This window comes from Berghia stephanieae, chromosome 8 (assembly GCF_034508935.2).
Source record: "Berghia stephanieae isolate SIO BIC M18660-M18661 chromosome 8, UCSD_Bste_1.3, whole genome shotgun sequence".
Lineage (NCBI taxonomy): Eukaryota > Metazoa > Mollusca > Gastropoda > Nudibranchia > Aeolidiidae > Berghia > Berghia stephanieae.
Genome location: NC_088367.1, coordinates 51,402,003 through 51,427,002, shown reverse-complemented (window position 1 = coordinate 51,427,002; position 25,000 = coordinate 51,402,003). Strand labels below are relative to the sequence as shown.

At 36.1% G+C, this 25,000-nt stretch overlaps 1 protein-coding gene across 1 annotated transcript in view; it reads left to right on the top strand.

Moving 5' to 3' along the window:
* Positions 1-8,403: 8,403 nt before the first annotated feature.
* LOC144977884 (F-box only protein 47-like) overlaps positions 8,404-25,000 on the top strand; it is a 24,226-nt gene continuing 7,629 nt past the window's right edge. The window contains exons 1-8 of the mRNA XM_078923292.1: positions 8,404-8,512; positions 9,594-9,792; positions 12,644-12,811; positions 15,622-15,698; positions 17,414-17,600; positions 19,260-19,430; positions 20,572-20,733; positions 24,281-24,423. Coding sequence (XP_078779418.1) covers positions 9,612-9,792; positions 12,644-12,811; positions 15,622-15,698; positions 17,414-17,600; positions 19,260-19,430; positions 20,572-20,733; positions 24,281-24,423 — 1,089 coding nt within the window. The 5' untranslated portion in view covers positions 8,404-8,512; positions 9,594-9,611. The remainder of the gene's footprint in view (positions 8,513-9,593; positions 9,793-12,643; positions 12,812-15,621; positions 15,699-17,413; positions 17,601-19,259; positions 19,431-20,571; positions 20,734-24,280; positions 24,424-25,000) is intronic.

Below are 25,000 nucleotides of genomic sequence, written 5' to 3'. Positions count from 1 at the left end.
TTGAGACCCCCCCCCCCCCTCCCACCACCATCATCCCGCTGTCACCTTAACATTTCATATTTATGTCGCGCCAAAAGTTGTCGGCCGCCCCCACCTCCCATAATTTGTCACTGGTCGTCATCGCCTCTTGTGTGTGCGGGAAAGGTCGTGCCTTTCATTTCATTATTTAAAAATAAATGAACAAGAATGGTGTGTTTTTATTAGGTAGGTAGATAATAATAATATTTAGCAGGTTCCACACCCAGACACACACGGATTGCCCGGACACGATGATAACGATGCCGACGACAATGGATGACGATGATGATGATGATGATGATTATCGTGTTTCTGTTTAAAAAATGAAATACTTTAGCAGGTTCCACCCCCACCCCCAACACGGATAAACCGGACCCGAAGATGATGATTGTGGTTTTTCTGGCTGTTACGGCTGTGATGAGGATGATGATAATGATGATGATGATGACGATGGCGCAGATGGTGATTATTTGTTCGGTCGCTCAGTGGTACGGTGTCTCTTGTCAGAAAATCAAGCCTTGTCAATGGCCGGATGAGTGACAGTGATTGTTGAAAATTGTGATCCAGACGTTAAGTCCGTGTGTAAGGCACTTGACTCAGGTGTGAATGTATTCTTATCTTATAAGCAATGACGGGTATTGTAAAGAGCTTTAATATAAAAAGACTCCAAACAGCGATCGGTACCTACTGTACGAAATGGATGTATGGTCGATATGGCGTGCCGGAGGAATAAATTAAATTAAATATTGTGAAGTTCATTGAGCATGGTAAATCCTTGGAAATGCGCTTTGAACTAATACACCTGCTAGACAACTCCGATTCCAATATAAACGACTGATTAATATTCCCATATATAAACTATAGTTAGCTGAAAATCTTTCTTTGTCGGGACTCCAAAAGTATGGAACGAATTAGACAAAGAAATCAAAGGGTCTTTTAGGAGCACTGATTGATTTTAGATTGATTATTACATTGAAATGTGTTGATTATTATTTTATCCATTATTATTAGGGTGGTGGTGGTGGTGGTGGTGATGATGATGATCCCGCTGATATGATGGTGATGATAAATAAATTAAACATAATTCCCTTTATTCATCCCATAGGGGAGATTCGTCTTTCGGGTCTATTCTAAGGGAAGACTGGAATAACCCAAGCGATAGCCGCAGTGCAGCGCCGCAAATTTAGTTAGGGCAAGGTGACTTGCTCAAGACCACTCAGCGGCGGGTGATCGAACTCGGTACCTTTCGGGTGCCAACCAAAGACCGTACCGCTGCCCCTGATGATGATGATGATGATGATGATGATGATGATGATGATGATGATGATGATGATGATGGGAACTAACAAAGAATACACAGGCATCTAAAATTGAAACATTCCATATTCAAAGCTAATGTTTTACTTTAAAAAATTGAGCTTTACAATATCCACTAAATGTGATCAAAGCGCTTTGTAAAGGGGTCCCCGGTCAACAGCAACATTTAATATGTAGGACGGGACATGCCGCCTGTTAGGCGATATTACAATTTTTCAGACAAAGACAACGCTCTTAACGGCCAGGTACTCATTTTACACCTGAGTACGGTGAGAGAATGTGAGTAAAGAGCCTTGTCCAAAGACTCAACTATGCACCGAGCGCGAGGCTCGAACCCAGGACTTTCCGATCCCAAAGCGGGTGTCATACCACTAGACCATTATAATGCACTAGACCCATGGTCGACTAGAGTACTACCTATAGTTACGTCATGACTAGACCACATAGCCGCACTACTGTAGGAGTGTTCATTGATAGATGGATGCGTGTGTGTCATAGAAATAGCCTTAGTGTGTGTGTGTGTGTGTGTGTGTGTGTGTGTGTGTGTGTATGTGTGTGTGTGTGTGTGATAGTCAAACTTTAGTAGGTTTAATGAAGTCTTGTCACACACGCGTAATACACCTATACGAATTTCCCTGCCACTGCCACCCAGACACACTAACATCTGACAAGGAGTGAGGGCTGTGGAAGAACCACAGACTACCGTGTGCAAACATTGGCGATTGGTATCGGATGGCAAACTGTGATCGTTTGAATTTGAAATGATTCGAAACACTCGTTACCCCTCCGCTCGCTCGAATCCTGATCGTCTCAAGCTCGTCTCACGTGTCAAGATCGTCTCAAGCTCACAACCCGCCTGATCGTTTTACGATCGAGTGATCGTTTTACTAACTCGCTCTTCCGGCATTGAGATCGAGCACTGACTCGTGGCTTGGCGCTCGGTCGTCGATCGAGTAAAAGCGATCAAATAACCCAACACTACTAAAATTATGTCATTCTCTTATGTGATTCTTTTCATTCATTCATTGATCCATTCATTGCTACACGCCTATAGAATACGATACAAAAGAATGATCTGTTCCATTGTTCCTGAATAAAGACTTCATCATTATACATCCTGGTCTTTGTTGTTTGATCGCCTCCACTACCCTGGAGTGGATGGGCTAGGTAGGACTCGGGTAGACTATGGTGTCTCCGGACTTGACTGTGGTGTGTGCTCTTCGCTCATGAAATCAACTCCCTACTTCTACTTCCGACACATGAAGTCATGCTACTATCACTAACAGTAGTACTAAACTGTCACTTCATTGTCTCGATCTATCTTCCTCACTTGAGCACCACCGCCGCAGTTACAGTCTGGAACTCTTAAGTCGACCCCGGGACCGAATCAATCCACTCCCACGGCCTCTACACTCTGCCAATACTACTACCACTTGCCGGCATCAACTAACCGGTTGTCTCCATCAGTATCACACTCGCCGGCATCAACTACCCGGTTGTCTCTATCACACTCGCCGGCATCAGCAACCCGGTTGTCTGACTCTATTACAAATTTGGCGCTGTGAGCAGGATCTCAATTTCAGAAGCCACAGCCTTTTTGAGACCTGCTTATTTATTCATCAGTCAGACATCCGCTTGGAATTGGAACGAATTTACACTCTCGCTGCCAGTCCCTGTCCACCAACCTCGATGTTTTATTGCGACAGACGACAATCGACGTTAACTTGCCTCTCGGCCCCTTTACAGCCGAATTTATAACAAGACGGCCGCTACCGGCTACCATACACGTCGAGTATCCTGTCCAACCCGAGATGACCAGTGTGACTGCCAAACCCGAGAGGACCCATGTTCCTAAACCCGAGAGGACCCATGTTCCTGAGCCCGAGGTGCCCCGTTGGCCGGACCTAGACCGAGAGACCAATCATCCGGTGCCCCGTTGGCCGGATAGCCCCCGTGGTCCGGTGCCCCGTTGGCCGGACCTAGACCAAGAGACCAATAATCCGGTGCCCCGTTGGCCGGGTAGAGGCCGTGGTCCTGTGCCCCATTGGCCGGACAGTGACCGAGAGACTGAGACCAATAATCCGGTGCCCCGTTGGCCGGACAATGCCCCAGTGACGAATAATCCGGTGCCCCAATGGCCGGATAGTGCCCCTGCTAAGTCTCGAAATCCGGTGCACCGTTGGCCGGAATCTTACAATCCGAAACATAACACTCGTAGACCAAAGTCTCGAGAGGCCCGTGGGTCTTACCAACGTGAGTTGACCAACCAGATGGAGCCTCGTCCCTATTACTGCCATGCAACTATCCGAAGGCATCGTCGTCAAGTGGTGGCCGGTGTTCCTAAAAGTCGCGTCTGTGAAAGTGAAACCACGTCACAAAATCCCGCCTGCACACATCTGCCCAGACGACATCACGCCAAATGCAAGGATCTGCCTGAGTTTGCCCACCACGTTGGTGAGATAATCCATGTTTTGTAGGATTCTCATGTATATTGATTCAATATCTCGTTAGTTCCCATTAATTTTGCAATATGCTCATGATTCATAATGAAACATACAATGTAATTATGGAATGTTTAAACTATTGCTTATAATTATAAGTGTAGTTCTTTCTACCTTTACCGCTAACAAGCGACGTCCACTTAATATTTCCTTGTCTATATTCGACATGAGCCTCCTCATTTGAGACGTTCGTATTTTAAGTTTAACGCTTTTCTCATCTTATACTTATACCATCTTACAATACGGCTGCGAGTCATGGACATTACTACGGAATTAGAGCGCAGAATCTCTGCTTTTGAGATGAAAAGTTATCGAAAACTGATGCCGGTGCCGTATACAAAACCAATAAAAACGTACTGGAAGAGGTGCAAGATCGTGCAGGACGACAGGAACCCCTGATCACCACAGTTAGAAGGAGGCTGTCATGGTTTGGCCACATTGTGAGGCATGGAGGTTTGTGCAGAACGGTGATGGAGGGTATCCTTGTAGGAGGAAGAAGAAGTGGGAGACAAAGGAAAGTTTGGATGGACAATATCAAGGAATGCGCGGGAATGAAGATGGAAGAACTCTTGGAGAATGCCATCCCATGTATCCCCCCGACGATCATCAGATCATGGGATAAATGAATGAATGAAATATGCGGTTAGGTAAAATACTCACAAAACCCGCCAGCCGGATAAAACGTATGAACTAAGACTCCTTCCGCACTAGGACAAAACTGTCCAAGGACAAATTTGTCCTGTCCCACTGGAGAAAACTTCTATTCAAAAGGGGTTCCGCACTAGGACAGGACTGTCCCAGGACACACCTGCGCGAATGCATTATTTTTTTTTTTTTTACAAGATTCAAAAGTTTGATTGTAGGCAATTGCCAATATAACTCATACAAGAATATAATATTTTCATCAACAAATCAAGTAAATAAAATCAATAATAAAGCAAGGCAAACAATGATAGTAATAATGATAATAATAGTAATAATAATAATAATGATAACGAATAATAATAATAATAATAATAATAATAATATAATAATAATAATAATAATAATAATAATAATAATAATAATAATAATAATAAAATAATAATAATAATAATAATAATAATAATAATAATAATAATAATAATAATAATATAATAATAATATAATAATAATAATATAATTATAATAATATAATAATGATAATATAATAATAATAATAATAATAATAATAATAATAATAATAATAATAATAATAATAATAATAATAATAATAATAATAAATAATAATAATAATAATAATAATAATAATAATAATAATAATAATAATAATAATGGTAATTATCATGGTGATAATAATAATGTAAAATCTTCTAATTAATAGATTAGTTATTTAATAGGTTGAGTTATAAATTAATAATTCAAAAAAATAAGTCCTTGGTACAACTCTAATAATTCACATTTTATGAATCAACATAAGATACGACATGACAATAATGATTTTTTACACTGTACAATGGGATTTGTTTACATAAGATTTATATAATCATGCAATATTCTTATAGCAAGAGTAATATTATTGCTGCTGCTGCTACTACTACTACTTACTACTATACTTACTACTACTATACTATACTACTACTAACTACTAACTACTACTACTACACTACTACTACTACTACTTACTACTACTACTATACTACTACCTACTATATACACTACTACTACTACTACTACTACTACTACTACTACTACTACTACATACTACTACTACTTACATACTACTACTATACTACATACTACTATACTAACTAACTACTACTACTACTACTACACACTACTACTACTACTACTACATACTACAATACTACTACTACTACACACACTACTCTACTAAAAAACAATACTCTACTACTTACTACTAATACTAATAACAATGAATGAAAATAGAGGTTGCATATTTCTGTGCTTTACTACGTCGAAAAAAAGACAAATTGAAAGAGAAAACAATATTGGGTGCATCCTTTAATGACCCAAAGATTGCTCAAGGGTCAATTCCGTAGACTCTATGGTGATCTCCGATCTTATCTTAAAATGACTTCTTGGAATCACCTCATTTTACCCAGGTGCAAATGAGTACCAGTTCGCTGATGAAAGTAATCTTTGACGGACTAGCATCATTCAAGAGGATAATAGAAAGTCAGCACGGTCTTTGCTTCGTACCCGAAAGGCATCAGTTCGATCACCCGCTGATGCGCTGTGTTGCCTTGAGTAAGTCACCTCGCCTAGCTCAATTTGCGGCTCTGCACTGCGCCTGACGCCTGGGTTATACCTCGCCCTAGCTCAATTTGCGGCGCTGCATTGCGGCTGACGCCTGGGTTATTCCAGTCCTCCCTTGGAATAGACCCTCGAGAAAAATTTCCCCTATGGGATGAAAAAGGGAGTTTTATTTTTTAAAATTTTAAACTGTTATCTGTCTGCTCAACGCTACAGAAACATGGATAAGTTCCGGATTTATAAGCTTAGGAGGCAAGATGGCCCATGGTTAGCGCGTTGTACTTTGGACTCAGAGGTTCTGTGTTCGATTCCGACCGAAGCCAATTTGTACTTTCTAGAGCAAGAAAATTTACTCCAATCACTCACTCCATTCAGGTGTAAAAGGGTACCTGTCAAGCTGGGATAGTAATCTGCGATAGACTAGCGTCCTGTTCAAAGGTTTTCAAGCAAATACGCTAATTGTCCGCTTCACGCTATTGAAACCGGAATAACTCCTGCACCATTGGCTACCAGGCTCTAAAGGACTTAATTTGTCTTACAATGAGTCCAAGTGGCTCAGAAAGGACTTAAAAATATTTTCATTGAGAATTCCCGAAATAAATAACGATAAAGATAATTGATCCCACAAGTTACCGAATAGATGTGCGACCGGTTTTAGACACGTTACTGCTGTCTCACAAAGTGTGACACTTCTTAAATTATATTTATAAATATACGTTGTTAAATTGCCGAAAATGTTTATGTTACTATGCCTCCTGTACGTGGTTTCATCACATAGAATTATTTTTTGAATTGTTCTTGCTTTTTTATATTCAGAATTGAAATAAATAAATAGATTATAACTGTGAGATTGAATGTAAGCTTCAGTTTAATATACGAAAACAGATAAAATGGACGTTTCGGGTTTCCCCTTCATCAACAACACATGATGAATTAAAAACTACAGACGAATGAGATAATGTGGTAGTGGCGTTGTTAAGATGCAAAAACAAAAACATTGATGGGCAGGAAATTGTATGCTACTTTGTGAGGAAGCGCGAATTAAAACAGAGCAATAGAACTTTATAAAAGGTGCGTACTTAATTATGTCAAAAGAGGGGAGGCGGGGAGGAACTGTGTAATGCAGTATAGAAAGTGAACTACAATAAAGTGTGGACTATTGTTGGAAAATAAATACAATGGAATTGGAAATAAATACAAAATATTAAGCATTATTAAAATATTAAATATATAGGGATGTAGGTATTAATATATTAGTGGCATTAGCAGCAGCAGAAGCAACAGTAGAAATAGTAGTAGTAGTAGTGGTAGTAGTAGTAGTAGTAGTAGTAGTAGTAGTAGTAGTAGTAGTAGTAGTAGTAGTAGTAGTAGTAGTAGTAGTAGTAGTAGTAGTAGGGATGCAGAAAATAAAGACAGGCATTTCAATTTTGACACGGCGCCGCCAAGTCTGGGACTTTTTTGTCCTAGTGCGGAAGGCTGCTATATTTTTCTACTATCACAAACGATATGAACACAGGACTGGGACAGCCCTGTCCCGTTGATTTTGTAGCATTTCACAACGGCTTGAAACACAACGGGACTGTTTTGTCCCGTCCCAATAGGTGCGGTAGGTTTCTCTTAATTCTATATGTTACAGATTTGGGACAGGACTGTCCCAGGACAGTCCTGTCCTAGTGCGGAAGGGGTAACAAAGCTATGTGTAATCTTAAACGTATAAAGTCTGCGTAAATTTTGTTCCATCTATTGTTGACTGATTGTTGACCTATCGTGTCCATTCAAATTAGTTGGCTGATTGTTACAAAATTTAATTTAATTTTTTTTTCTTCGGATTTTTTTTTCTCCAGAAGCGTCTTGGTATTTGTAACTTTCTAGTTACAATGTAACTAAGTGACCTAGAACTGTAATATAATAAAAATTATCGTTGTTACTAGTCTAACTCCGCCCAATCCATCCACAACACATGAAGCGAAGAAAATAATGAATTTGAGGTTCTATCTTGTTCAGATCCGTCCCCTCCCCCCATGAAAATTAAAGAATATATGCATCTGTTTGCGTTTGTGTGTGCGCATGTGAGTATGTGTGTGTGAGTATGTGTGTATGTGTTTGTGTGTGTGAGTTTATAATACGCTACACGTAATTCCTATTCATAGTTTGACCCAACGCACAAAATCATCTGATACTCGTAAAACTTACAAACAAAAAGCAATACAACGAATCAAGATATTCCTCTCGTCATATCGAGATTTAACTGTACCTGAAAATTACAGGTCATTAGGTCATCAAGGGAGATAATTACCAAATCTAAAACTCTAGTTACCAAAAGATAAGGACCAAAAGTTAAAAAGTTTTGCCCTCCACAATTTCAAAAGACTTCATGGGAACGGTTATTTGTTGAATTCCTTTTCGAGACACTAGAATTGGTAAAATATTACCATGATTTTTAATCTTATCTACATGACAACTTTTAGAGAAAATGTGGGCTGATTCAGGAAACTCAACTGAAACTCAGAAGCCCGCAATTGTAAATGTCAAAAATCATCGCAAAATTCTATCAATGCACTGATCACTGGCACAAATATTGTGATTTTGATTTTTTGGATCGATTTGTAATTTAAAAAATGATTGTATTTTAGATACAAAATGCAATCTCATAAGAATATCGTTTTCGATTTTTGATTTTATAATGAACCCATTCTAAATGGCAACTCAGGTTCTGGCTTACATAAATTAAATTAAATGGCTAAAAGAAAAAGGAAAAATCAACATGCACATCGACATCACCATATTATTTATTACCAGGTCTACTGATAACCGAACACCATTAATTATGGGTTTGATTAGCATTGTTATAATATGGATAATATTTTGCGTAGGTTTGAGAGTATTTTATTTACAACAATAAGGCCATAACAATTACGCTTGCAATTAAGTTTACGTCAGGCAAAATAAATGACAAAATCATGGAAGTATGAAGATTTAAAGATGTGATCACACATAGGCCTATAATCAATGCTTTGACGATGATGATGAGGATGATAATAATAATGATAATAATAATAATAATAATAATAATAATAATAATAATATAATAGTAATAATAATAATAATAATAATAATAATAATAATAATAATAATAGTAATAAATAATAATAATAATAATGATAATAATAATAATAATAATAATAATAATAATAATAGTAATAATCGTGAAATTATTACCTCCTCCCTTATCATTTTCGTAACAATCATCATTATCATTATCTGCGCTGCTGTTGTCATCGAGCTTGATGTTGTCATCTTCATCGTCGTCATTGTTATCATTACTGTCATCATGATCATCATCATCATCATCATCATCATCATCATCATCATCATCATCATCATCATACTCCTTCTCCCTCTCCACCTTAATCTTTGTTTCCTATTTACCCAAACATGAAATCAAAATTAAAATTACTCGATATGAAATCAATTTGTTATTTTATATTAAATCTATTTTAGGATGAAAATCTAAACTTCATGGATCTCATCAAAGGTGCCATGTCTGTGAAAATACCACGACGGTCAAGTCGACTGCACAGACGAGACACATTACAGAGGGACAGATCTGGTTTAGAGACTTTGCTGTCAAAGTATTCACTCGGCTATTTCGATTTGTTGCCTGTGGAACTGAGATTCAACATAATGAGTTTTCTAGGAAGTAAGTGATTATTCATGATTGTTGGCAAGATAGATGGCTTTGATCACAATTTCTGGATATTGTACTATATAAAATTAAAAAAAAAATAATTGAGCTTTTATATAGCGTAATATTCACTAAATGTGCTCAAAACACTTTACATAGGTCCCTGGCCAACAGCAACATTTTAACATTTAGGATGGGATATGATGCCTGTTTGGTGACGTTACAATTTTTTTTGGACAGAGACAACGCTGTTAACGGCCAGGTAGTAATTTTGCACTTGAGTACGGTGAGAGAATATGAGTAAAGAGCCTTCTCCAAGGACTCAACTATACGCAGAGCGAGGCTCGAACCCAGGACCTTCCGATCAGAAAGCAAGTGTCATACCACTAGACCACATAGCCGCACATATATATTATGCTCACTTTTTATTATTCCAAGCTGCTTGAGAACAGCAGTGGACTGTACAAAGTGATGTACCAAAATTTATCCAACAGTATGGTAAAAGATTTTTTGGAAAAGATAAACACAGACCGTTTTGGGCTCATTACTCTTCTTCTTCAAAAAATAACAGACACACTGCTGCAGCGATGTGGTCTTGCTTCATGACACTCATCTCTTGGTCCAGGGTTCTAGTTCCACTCTGAGCGTTGCATAGTGGAGTCCTTGGAAAAGGTTCTTTACTTATATTCTCTCACCAAACTCAGGTGTAAAATTAGTACTTGGCTGTTCACAATATTCTTTTGTAGTATCGCATATTGTGGGCATGGGACCCCTTGTAAAGCACTTAGAGCACGATTAGTGGATATTGCACCGTATAGATCTTCAATTCTTTTTAAAATTTCAAAACTGTTATTTGTTATTGGCTGAAGACAGATTTTGAGCCTGAAACGTTTTGTGTTTGGTGTTTGTTCTGCTTTGAGGCTGATAGAGTAATTTTTGTTCATTACTTAATGTATTATTGTTACAAATCATCTCAAAACACTATAATGTTGAACATATAGAATTTGACTTCAACAAGTAATTGACGAGATTATTTAGTCTTACATTACTGTAAAACGCTTTGAGCTTGTTAACCCTCTCGTGTTCAGATTATTTTTGGGGGAGTAGATAATGAGTTCCCTATATGGTCATGTCAATCATGTAGACATCCTTTGATGATGTAACCCTACCCTTTGATATCTGTAGTCGCCTTTTCGTTTTCTACGGTCACTCATGACTAAACTCCGCCCAGAAACGATTTCATAGGTCCGTCCATCACCACATTTCAAACTTTTGTTCTCGTGAGTTCTTAAGTTTTTTGATCGAAGAACGATTGGCTATTGAGAATCTTGACCCTTCAACGGTTGGTCGTTCTGACAGCTCACGTGTCAACAGCCGTCAACAATACATTGAGTCATCGCTGAAACAGTGGAAGACGCTGATCGCATAGTGGCGTCACAATCACCACGTTGTTGAATAAATTATCCAGGCATGGTTGATAGGTAAAAAAGCCAAATTATTTTCTAGTTACATTTGAAACAAACAAAGTATATCACTGATCTCGTCCCATTGAGATATAAACAATGATATAAAAATCAAGAAAATCGGCCGATTAATAAAAAAGTTGCTAAAAAAAGCTAAAATAAACAAAAGCAATTTTTAAAATCAAATTTATTCGTAAAACAGTTGGTTTTAAACCGATTTTTCTGAAATAAGGACCAATGTTCTTCTTTTTTCAAGCAGATTTCAACAATGTGACTTTCAAATTCCTCAGAATTATATTTTTTACTTTTAGATTTTAGCTTTTAGGCCTACTCAAAAAGGTGTTATATTCCTTGCGTAACAATAGCGTAATACATCGACGGCGAGAAGCGTCGTTTCGGCCATCTGGATAGATAGCTGTGACTCACAATTCTACACGAATGACGTTGGCGGTTGATCAAAGAGGTGTACCAAATTTATTTACCAACTACTTTTCTTAGTGCTAAAATTACAAAGTAATAATTTCGGATCAGAATAAATAACTCTGAAGTTCCTATCTCTTTATTACAATAAAATTGATACCACGAATGACAAAATCGCCCCACAAATAAGGGAGTTATAAATTATTCATAATATTTTTTAAATTTACAAAAAATGTTATCAAAGTCATTTTTCATCACCAAAGAAGTAATTTCCCCCCGATTTTTACCAAACAAAGTGCAATGTCAATGATTTTCACTCGCAAATAAAATAGGATTTAAATCGCAATTTCTACAACATATTTTATTGTGTGTCGGCAAATTTATAAAAATCAAAGGTGAAAACATCCTGTGACAATGACAGGGCCTGTCATTTCCTTCACAACGATTGGATTTTACTTACTGAGGCCAGTCTTGACTACCCCGCCCATGAATATTATGCCGTTGTCGGTTTTTTGTCGAGTTGAATCTTAAAGAGTTAAGATATGGGGTAAGGCGCTATATAAAAACCATTAATTATAATAATAATAATAATTATTATTATTATTATTATTATTATTATTATTATATTATTATTATTATTATTAATTATATTATTATTATTATTATTATTATTATTATTTATTATTATTATTATTATTATTATTATTTATTATTATTATTATTATTATTATTATTATTATTATTATTATTATTATTATTATTATTATTATTATTATTATTATTATTATTATTATTATTATTATTATTATTATTATTATTTATTATTATTATTATTATTATTATTATTATTATTATTATTATTATTATTATATTATTATTATTATTATTATTATTATTATTATTATTATTATTATTATTATTATTATTATTATTATTATTATTATTAGTATTATTATTATTATTTTTCTGTTGTTACTTTTCAGTTGAGGAATTGAGTATGATGACCATCTGTTCTAAAGCCATGCGAAATCTAGTGGAGGTGTACAGACTAACACGCTGTAGTGGTCCCCATTACCTGTCCCATACTGATGTCCATGGACATTTGTCAGTCGAACAACAGTCTGCTGCTCTCACCAAGTATTATAGAATCGGTAGGTGAATACTAGTTATTGTGTTTTTAGTTAAAAATAAATTTAATAATAATGATAATAATAATGATAATGATAATTAAGCTTTTTTAAAAATATATACCGCAATATCCTATAAACATGCTCAAAGCGCTTTACAAGGGGTCCCTGGCCAACAGCAACATCTAACATGTAGGACGGGACTTGACACCTGTGAGGCGATATTACATACAATTTATTTCGGACAGAGACAATGCTGTTAACGGCCAGGTACTCATTTTACACCTGAGTACAGTGAGAGAATGTGAGTTAAGAGCCTTCTCCAAGGACTCAACTATGCGGTGAGTGAGGCTCGAACCCAGGACCTTCCGATCCGAAAGCGAGTGTCATACCACAAGACCACTAAGCTGCACAATAATAATAATAATAATAATAATAATAATAATAATAATATTAATACATGGCATTTATATCACATTTTTTCATCACTGTGTAATGCTCAATGCATGTTACAAATAAATATACAAAAGTTACATATATAAAACGTTTACTACAATGATACCAATAGCGGCAGTGTATGTAATATCCTATCAATATCATGAAAATAATCAATTTTTCTAGGGTGATATCATGTCGGTAAAAAGAATTAAAAAATTATGCCTACCTGTGCAGTTATTTAGATTCTGTCATGAAGGTAAACCATGAAGTAATAAAGACAATCTGTCACTTTATGTCTTAACATCAAAACCCTTAAATACCTTCATTCTGATTAATTTGATATGAAACTCAATTTTCTTCATCTACCTTAGTGATTCTCCAAATTGTCTAAAACTTTCAATCAGTTGTCCCCATGTGTCTTGTTTCATACCTTAAATTTGCTGGCTCATTGAAAGTTGGCAGGGTTAGTCGGTCAGCCTTATCGTGATCCCCCTAGTAGTTTTGTTGATAAAGGGGAAACCCGAAACGTCCACAGTATTGTCTTCATCTGATAAATTGAAGCTTACAATTCGATATTTATTGTTATTTTTCCCCTCGATCTTCAAGAAGCAAAATTTTCATAAATCAGGGTAGACAAAGGAGTCCAGCAATTACAGAACCATAGCACTCATTAGTCATGCTAGTAAAATCATGCTCAATGTCATCCTAGAAAGCTAAAATAGAAACAGAACTAGCAGAAGAACAGGTCGGTTTTAGACCAGGAAGAGATATTGGAGACATGCTCTGCACACTACATCATAGAAAAACTAAATGAAATTCACAAAGAGGCATACATCATCTTAGTAGACTACAGCAAAGTGTTTGACAGTGTTGAGCATGAAAAAATCGCTCAGACCCTACACGACATGGGTTTCCCATCACACCTTGTCGCCCTCATGCAATCTTTTTACACAAACCAGGAACATAGGATTTGCTGGAGCAAAGCCACACAGAACATTTCACAATAGGAGCATGTGTAAGAGAACGAATTCTTTCTACACCCCTATTCAGCACATGCACTGAACAAATAATCAGAGAAACAGTCGCTGATAATTTGGAATCAAAATAGAGGTCTAAAAATATAAAATCTTAGAAATGCGAATGAAACTGCGATCTAACTAACAACCACTCAGAGGCAACAACTTTCATTAATGATCTGGACAATGCAGGTGAGCTAAAAGGCCTCAAACTAAATGCCAAAAAAGACAAAGTACATGCAAATCAGAGAAATGAAATATCAAACCGTACTAAATAAAAACAAAGAGATTGCAGGCGTGTCACATTTTACAGATCTGGGATCCACCAAAACACAAAATGGTGACTGCCCACTGGATATGTATGGAACGGAATTACAATGGCAAAAAAATTCTAAACAATATCTGGAAAGACAAATCTATAGGGAAAAATTTGAAAATAAAACTAATAAAAGTATTGGTTTGATCAGTGATGACCTATGGCGCAGAAGGATGGACCCTTAAGAACAAGGACGTCAAATGTATAAATTCTGCTGAAATGTGGTTTTACAGAAGGATGATGAGGATGAGCTTGATGGAAAGAAGAATGGATAACAGTCATACTCAGAGAACTGGAGGCCATGCCTGAACTATGAAATGTCATCAATAGATGGAAATTAAGCTTTTTTTGGTCACATATGCCAAAACTAATGCACTTTAATGAAAGACGTACAGGGAAAAATGTAGGTCAGACGAGGAAGAGGGAGACCAAGGTCCCGTTGTGTGAAAGACATCCTGGAATGAACAAGGATGAATGGCAGAGAGTTGTATGATTCCATCAACAGACACGTGAGGAATGGGCAGACATTGGTCATTGCAGAGTGCAGGCAGCTAACATCATTGAGGACGATGCTGGATAGTAAGTAAGTAAGTAAGTAAGTAAGTAAGTAAGTAAGTAAGTAAGTAAGTAAGTAAGTAAGTAAGTAAGTAAGTAAGTAAGTAAGTAAGTAAGTAAGTAAGGTTCTCATCCATCTCATGTTTAAAGTAACATACAAACTTCCAGAAGTTGTAGTCTGTAAAAAGTCATGAACAAAAATGAATCCGACCAGCTTAAAAAAAAACCACAGAATGTTTTGGGCTACAACCCTTCCTCAGTCAATAAAAAACCCAATAAAAACATGAACACATCACTTGTTTGTCATTGGTCTAGATTTAAATTTATGTATTAAAGCTTTTGATATTGGCTGAAGAAGGGTTTTGAGCCTGAAACGTTCTTTGGTTCTTCGTCTTAGCTGTTATAATATTCATTTTTGTTCATTTCTTTAATGCTTAGCATCAATAGGGTTTGGTGATAGTTGAGGTAATAGCCACAACACGGTCAGACAGCCATTAGTATATTTTCAGGTCTGTTGATGAAGCGATCCACGTGTCTGTTTGCCACCAAAGACAGACTGAAGATCATCAATGATTTTCTTACCAGGGTAAGTCAGAAAAAACAAACCTGTTCTTCTCTGATAGAGGCCTTTATCAAAATGTGTTTTAAAAAATAGAACCCCCCCCCCCCCCCCAAAATGAGCTTTTATGTAGTGCAATAACCACTAAACGAGATCAAAGTGTTTTACAAGGGGTCCCTAGTCAACAGCAACACTTAACACGTAGGACAAGACATGACGCCTGTTTGGCGATATTACAATTTTTTCAGACAGGAACTAAGCTGTTAATGATCAAAGGGCTTATCAAAGGGTCCCTGACCAACAGCAACACATAAGATTTAGAATCAGACATGATGCCTGTTGGGCAATATTACAATTTTTTTCCCTGAAGAGACAACGCTGCTAACAGCCAGATACTCATTTTACTCCTGATTACAGTGAAGAATATGAGTAAAGAATCTTTTCCAAGGACTCAACCTTATGCCGCTCAGATTTTTGTAAACAGGTCCATGCGCATGCTACTCAGAATTAAATGGATGGACAGGATTAAGAACGAAGAAGAATGGAAAAGAACACAGCAGAAACCAGTGGGAGAGGAAATAGGAAGAAGACAATGGATGTGGATAGGACACACCCTTAGAAAGAATGACTCCACTATAACAAAGAAAGTATTGAACTGGAACCCTGAGGGCAGAAGATCAAGGGGAATGCCACGAGGAACATGGAGAAGAATTAAAGAAGCTGATATACAGAGAAGTGATAAGACATGGAACGAGATAAAAAAGTTAGCTCAAGATAGAGAAGGATGGAAACTGTTTGTCTGTGGCCCATACCCTGACCCAGGGTGAAAAAGGCAATGATGATGATGAACTGCTCCAAGCAGGGCTTAAATCCTGGACATTCCGATCCGAAACCACAAGACCACATAGTCGCACACCAAGGTCCATGATAAAGTCATTTATGATAATGATGAAGTTAAGTCCTTATACTTACATCAAGATACAATGATAAAGTCATTTATGATAATGATGAAGTTAAGTCCTTATACTTACATCAAGATACAATGATAAAGTCATTTATGATAATGATGAAGTTAAGTCCTTATACTTACATCAAGATACAATGATAAAGTCATTTATGATAATGATGAAGTTAAGTCCTTATACTTACATCAAGATACAATGATAAAGTCATTTATGATAATGATGAAGTTAAGTCCTTATACTTAAATCAAGATACAATGATAAAGTCATTTATGATAATGATGAGTTAAGTCCTTATACTTACATCAAGATACAATGATAAAGTCATTTATGATAATGATGAAGTTAAGTCCTTATACTTACATCAAGATACAATGATAAAGTCATTTATGATAATGATGAAGTTAAGTCCTTATACTTACATCAAGATACAATGATAAAGTCATTTATGATGAGGATGAAGTTAAATCCTTATACTTACATCAAGATACAATGATAAAGTCATTTATGATGAGGATGAAGTTAAATCCTTATACTTACATCAAGATAAAATGATAAAGTCGTTTGTGATGAGAAGTTAAGAAAATAAACTATACTCTATGTCTTTGTTTTCTTTCTTTTTATATTTTTTATAGATGACATCACTAATATTCCTTGTTCTTCAATTCTCATCAGAGATTCCCAAAGCTCTTTCATTTTTTTTTCTTTCTCTCTGTTTCCTCCTTTTTTTTGGTTTCAATTTACATTTTGAAAAATCATCTCCAAACGACATTTTACCAGATCTCTTGTTGCAATACAAAATCCTGTATTGACCAATCGGAGTGTGTGGCCTTGCTGTGTTTTGGCAAGTTTCTCCACACCATCATTGCTGGCTGGGATGACACGGAGTGTCTGAGAACGTTTGATGCCATATGTCAACATGCCTTTATTCAGAAACAAATTGAACGAGTTATGGCCAGTAAACCTGGTAAGCTGCATTGTCTGTTTTTATTTATGCCTTTGTATTTTGGATGCCAAGCTGATAGAAGCTGTCGACGGTAAGATAGTCGATCTGTCTTTTTAGTAATCTATTTATGATGTCATTGTTTTTTTTGTTGTTGTTGGCAGAAGGGTTTTGAGCCCGAAACGTTCCATGTTTGGTATTTTGTTCTTTTTGCTAAGCTGTAATTTTAGTATATTACTTTTGACAGTCCACAGCTTCTAGCAGCTTAGCATCACTCACACAGGAACAAGCCTGTAACAACTCACAAGTCTCACCCAGTCACAGTATACTGACAGCAGGGCCAATCAGTCATATCACTGATCCCATATGCCGAGTGTTAGAAGGGCAGTTGATTTTTATGTCTTTAGCTTGATCCACAGGGGATTTGAGCTCCCTACCTCCCACACCCCAGACACTCTACCAGCTGATATGAATTCTAAAATAGTCCTCGGTGTTGATTGTGATGGGTCGAATAAGTGAGTGTCTGATAACTAGTGGTAGACTGTATATAACTTAAGAAGGGAGATTCTGGTGGATCAATGAGGAATTCTGGTGGATTTGAAGGGGGAAATCAGTGGATTCCAGGAGATTTTCAGGGGATTTTGCTATCCTGATACAATGCTCACTAAGTGGTCGAAGAATCGACTTGTTTTTTGGTTTTTTTTTTGTAAGTTAATTTCACTACTTCCACCCTGCAGCAACACTGTACTTAATACATTTATAAAGAATTGAACAGTGCTGATATTACTTTTCAGCTGAAAGTAATCAATATTTAACTGGTCTTCCTGTTTTCAATTTAGGTACCTATGCCAAGCAATCTATATTTAACCAATCTCTCTGTTTTCCATTTCAGGTACATATGCCAAGCAATCTATATTTAACCAATCTCTCTGTTTTCCATTTCAGGTACCTATGCCAAGCAATCTATATTTAACCAATCTCTCTGTTTTCCATTTCAATACCTATGCCAAGCAATCTATATTTAACCAATCTCTCTGTTTTCCATTTCAATACCTATGCCAAGCAATCTATATTTAACCAATCTGTCTGTTTTCCATTTCAGATACCTATGCCAAGCAATCTATATTTAACCAATCTCTCTGTTTTCCATTTCAGATACCTATGCCAAGCAATCTATATTTAACCAATCTCTCTGTTTTCCACTTCAGGTACCTATGCCAAGCAATCTATATTTAACCAATCTCTCTGTTTTCCATTTCAATACCTATGCCAAGCAATCTATATTTAACCAATCTGTCTGTTTTCCATTTCAGATACCTATGCCAAGCAATTTATATTTAACCAATCTCTCTGTTTTCCATTTCAGATACCTATGCCAAGCAATCTATATTTAACCAATCTCTCTGTTTTCCTTTCAGGTACATTTGCCAAGCAATCTATATTTAACCAATCTCTCTGTTTTCCATTTCAGGTACCTATGCCAAGCAATCTTCATTTAACCAATCTCTCTGTTTTCCATTTCAGATACCTATGCCAAGCAATTTATATTTAACCAATCTCTCTGTTTTCCATTTCAGGTACCTATGCCAAGCAATCTATATTTAACCAATCTCTCTGTTTTCCATTTCAGGTACTTATGCCAAGCAATCTATATTTAACCAATCTCTCTGTTTTCCATTTCAGGTACCTATGCAGATTTGGAAATGTCTGTGCGGTACTTTTTTCGCCGGGTATTTTTAGATCTGTGTACAACAGTCAATGACAAGGCCTTCTGGTTAAGCAGGATCTTAAAACCCTGGCCTATCGTTTTTCAAGCTCGTTTACTATTTATTATCTACACTGGGAATTTGTCAGGTGAGTTTTCAATTAGAACTACTTGTAGGTAACAAATACAAGCATCAGATGACCATCAAGAATAGTAATATGTCTGATTAAAATTGTGGGAGATTTTGTTGGTGATTTTATGATTGTAGTCTATATTTTGACTCCTGGTCACACAAGATAATACCCTTTGCCTGATCATTGGTTTTGATTTTCTCTTGTTTTTATTTCTTTTCCACCATTGGAAGTGGCGATGTGGTCTAGTGGTGTGACACTTGCCTTGTCATCGGAAGGTCCTAGGTTCAAGTTCCGCATTTTGAGCAGCGCATCATACCTACCTATTATTACGGACCGTCCGTCATTGTTACGGAAGTGTAAGGACAATTACGGACTTATGGAAATAGAAGAAATATTACTGATACAAATGGTCGCAACATTAAATTAAAAAAATAATAATTTATTTTTCGTTATTTACCGCATGCTACACTAAAAAATCTCCATGCCTCATTGGTGTTAATATATATAATGTGTAGAATTTGTAGCAGATGTAGTTTTTACTTATTCACTGGACTTGATTTTTTATGAATATTTTGCCATGCTGTGGAAAATAGACTTTGATTGAGGCTTGACCCGCATAGTAATAGGCCTATATAACATGGTAAGTTTATTTTACATATATAAAAGGTTGTATCTATCATTATTTTTGTTTGCTTTAGTATTACTGAAATTTGACCATTAATTACTGATGAGTTTTGTATTTCTTACTGAATTTGAAATTTTCAAGTAGGCAGGTATGGCGCATAGTTGAGTCCTTGGAGAAGGCTCTTTATTTATTGACGTTATCTCCCTGCACTCTGGTGTAAAATGAGTACATGGCCAGTGGCATTATCATATCTGTTGAAAAAAATTTGTAGTAGTGCCTTATAGGTGTCATGTCTTGTCCATGATGTTAAGTATTGCTGTTAGCTTGGCACCACTTGTAAAGCGCTTTGTACACATTTAATGGATTTTACGCTCAATAAAAACTCACAATTTGTTTTCTCTTGTTTTTATATTTAGTTATAGCCAGATCTGTGGTGGGGGAAAATACAAAATAAAATAAATTCCATTATCCCTTATTGAGTGTCAAAAAAGAAAAAAAAGAAAAAGAAAGATTGACTTTGTGTGATTTCAGCTGGCAAAATTCACTGGCAGGAAATGTCGGAAAGCAGCCCAGTCAATGCTCACCAGTCCCTACAGCTTTATGGACATTTGTCGTCAGCTTTACAAGTCCTTCATCAGCGCATCTCCGAGTGGTGTAGTGATGAAATCATTTGTATTATTGATGAAATGACCAGTAAGTCATAACAAACATGATGATTGTACACATCATTGATTCCATTCTTAGTTCATATGGATTAGCATTTCTTGGCGTCTTCATTACAATCACAATGCTATACACATCATTGATTCCATTCTTAGTTCATATGGATTAGCATTTCTTGGCGTCTTCATTACAATCACAATGCTATACACATCATTGATTCCATTCTTAGTTCATATGGATTAGCATTTCTTGGCATCTTCATTACAGTCACAATGCTATACACATCATTGATTCCATTCTTAGTTCATATGGATTAGCATTTCTTGGCATCTTCATTACAATCACAATGCTATACACATCATTGATTCCATTCTTAGTTCATATGGATTAGCATTTCTTGGCGTCTTCATTACAATCACAATGCTATACACATCATTGATTCCATTCTTAGTTCATATGGATTAGCATGTCTTGGCGTCTTCATTACAGTCACAATGCTATACACATCATTGATTCCATTCTTAGTTCATATGGATTAGCATGTCTTGGCGTCTTCATTACAATCACAATGCTATACACATCATTGATTCCATTCTTAGTTCATATGGATTAGCATTTCTTGGCGTCTTCATTACAGTCACAATGCTATACATATCATTGATTCCATTCTTAGTTCATATGGATTAGCATGTCTTGGCGTCTTCATTACAGTCACAATGCTATACACATCATTGATTCCATTCTTAGTTCATATGGATTAGCATTTCTTGGCGTCTTCATTACAGTCACAATGCTATACACATCATTGATTCCATACTTAGTTCATATGGATTAGCATGTCTTGGCGTCTTCATTACAATCACAATGCTATACACATCATTGATTCCATTCTTAGTTCATATGGATTAGCATTTCTTGGCGTCTTCATTACAGTCACAATGCTATACACATCATTGATTCCATTCTTAGTTCATATGGATTAGCATTTCTTGGCGTCTTCATTACAATCACAATGCTATACACATCATTGATTCCATTCTTAGTTCATATGGATTAGCATGTCTTGGCGTCTTCATTACAATCACAATGCTATACACATCATTGATTCCATTCTTAGTTCATATGGATTAGCATTTCTTGGCGTCTTCATTACAATCACAATGCTATACACATCATTGATTCCATTCTTAGTTCATATGGATTAGCATTTCTTGGCATCTTCATTACAATCACAATGCTATACACATCATTGATTCCATTCTTAGTTCATATGGATTAGCATTTCTTGGCATCTTCATTACAATCACAATGCTATAACACATCATTGATTCCATTCTTAGTTCATATGGATTAGCATTTCTTGGCATCTTCATTACAATCACAATGCTATACACATCATTGATTCCATTCTTAGTTCATATGGATTAGCATTTCTTGGCATCTTCATTACAATCACAATGCTATACACATCATTGATTCCATTCTTAGTTCATATGGATTAGCATTTCTTGGCATCTTCATTACAATCACAATGCTATACACATCATTGATTCCATTCTTAGTTCATATGGATTAGCATTTCTTGGCGTCTTCATTACAATCACAATGCTATACACATCATTGATTCCATTCTTAGTTCATATGGATTAGCATTTCTTGGCGTCTTCATTACAATCACAATGCTATACACATCATTGATTCCATTCTTAGTTCATATGGATTAGCATGTCTTGGCGTCTTCATTACAATCACAATGCTATACACATCATTGATTCCATTCTTAGTTCATATGGATTAGCATTTCTTGGCATCTTCATTACAATCACAATGCTATACACATCATTGATTCCATTCTTAGTTCATATGGATTAGCATTTCTTGGCGTCTTCATTACAATCACAATGCTATACACATCATTGATTCCATTCTTAGTTCATATGGATTAGCATTTCTTGGCGTCTTCATTACAATCACAATGCTATACACATCATTGATTCCATTCTTAGTTCATATAGATTAGCATTTCTTGGCATCTTCATTACAATCACAATGCTATACACATCATTGATTCCATTCTTAGTTCATATGGATTAGCATTTCTTGGCGTCTTCATTACAATCACAATGCTATACACATCATTGATTCCATTCTTAGTTCATATGGATTAGCATTTCTTGGCATCTTCATTACAATCACAATGCTATACACATCATTGATTCCATTCTTAGTTCATATGGATTAGCATTTCTTGGCATCTTCATTACAATCACAATGCTATACACATCATTGATTCCATTCTTAGTTCATATGGATTAGCATTTCTTGGCGTCTTCATTACAATCACGATGCTATACACATCATTGATTCCATTCTTAGTTCATATGGATTAGCATTTCTTGGCATCTTCATTACAATCACAATGCTATACACATCATTGATTCCATTCTTAGTTCATATGGATTAGCATTTCTTGGCGTCTTCATCACAATCACAATGCTATACACATCATTGATTCCATTCTTAGTTCATATGGATTAGCATTTCTTGGCGTCTTCATTACAATCACAATGCTATACACATCATTGATTCCATTCTTAGTTCATATGGATTAGCATCTCTTGGCGTCTTCATTACAATCACAATGCTATACACATCATTGATTCCATTCTTAGTTCATATGGATTAGCATGTCTTGGCGTCTTCATTACAATCACAATGCTATACACATCATTGATTCCATTCTTAGTTCATATGGATTAGCATTTCTTGGCGTCTTCATTACAATCACAATGCTATACACATCAGTGATTCCATTCTTAGTTCATATGGATTAGCATTTCTTGGCGTCTTCATTACAGTCACAATGCTATACACATCAGGGTGCATACAAATTATTACAATTGTGTGGCCATGTGGTATAGTCGTGTGACACTTGCCTTTGGATAATAAGGTCCTGGGTTTGAATCCCACATTGAGCGGTGTACAGTTGGTTCCTTGGAGAGGGCTCATTACTCGCATTCTCTAACCGTACTCAGGTGTAAAATGAGTACTTGGCCGTTAACAGGGTTGTCTCTGTCTGCCCAATGAGAGTCATGTCTTGTCTTACATGTGTGGTGTTGGAACCCCTTGTATAGAACTTTGAGCATGTTTAGTGGATATTGCTCAATATTAGTGCTCAAGTTAACACTTTCTAACTTAGCTATATAAATGTTGTAACAAGAACTATTTTCATCTGTCCTCCATATTTGTGAGATGTAACACTTTCTAACTGAGCTATATAAATGTTGTAACAAGAACTATTTTCATCTGTCCTCCATATTTGTGAGATGTTTCAATTTGTTCTGTATGATCTTGTTTTACAAGACACTCACTTTTACCACAGACAATCTGACTATTCAAGGCATTGGTAGTTTCTACAATGTCGGTGGTAACGGTGTGAGTAACTGTTATTAGTATATCTATTGACTTCAACAATGACTTTTATAGATAATAAACTGTACAACTGGGCTGTTATAATACAGTTTGTGACCCGTACTAAAATCTAATAAAGGTTTAAAAAAAACCCCTCTATATTCAGGTTTACCAGAGGAATGGTTGGTGGAAAATGTGTCAGGCTTGCTGTTGTCCTGTGGTGAAAGTATCGCTACCAAGATGCTGGTCAGTAAGGTTATCAATGGACGTTACTCTGAGATCACGGCCATCATTGCTTCCCTTTGTTTGGTAGGCAACACGTTTGAAAGGTTTGGTAAAATAGACTTCATGGGATTGAAATGGAAATGAATATGTTGGAGGACATGACTTGCAGAATCTTTTCAAGACACATTTTTGTCTTTCAGAAGAAAAAAGAAAAGCTTAAGTTTTTTTGTGATTTATTTAGTGAAATAAAGAGGAAAATGCTTGTCTTTTTTGCTTCATAGAACAATACCATTAAGAGTAATAAATTAGAATGAATAGAACAGCTTATAAAAGAGCAAGATACCAAACACGGAAAGTTTCGGGCTCAAAACCCTTCTTCATCCAACAACAAAGAATAATGAACATATAAATACTTACATTACTTGTAAACCCAGATAGCCGAACTGTTCCCTGTCCCATGTCATGTGAAGTGAATGATTTACCAACTGAGTTATTGGGACAGCCATGTTAACAAACTTATTTTTAGTTGAGAACTTACTTTGGTAATTAGCAAATAAAAAGCCATATGGTATATAAAAGTATGTATGTGGTTCTATATTCAGTTGGTTTCAGCATAGCTTGATAGATCATCTACAATTGTTACCTTTAATTTTCTAAAAGT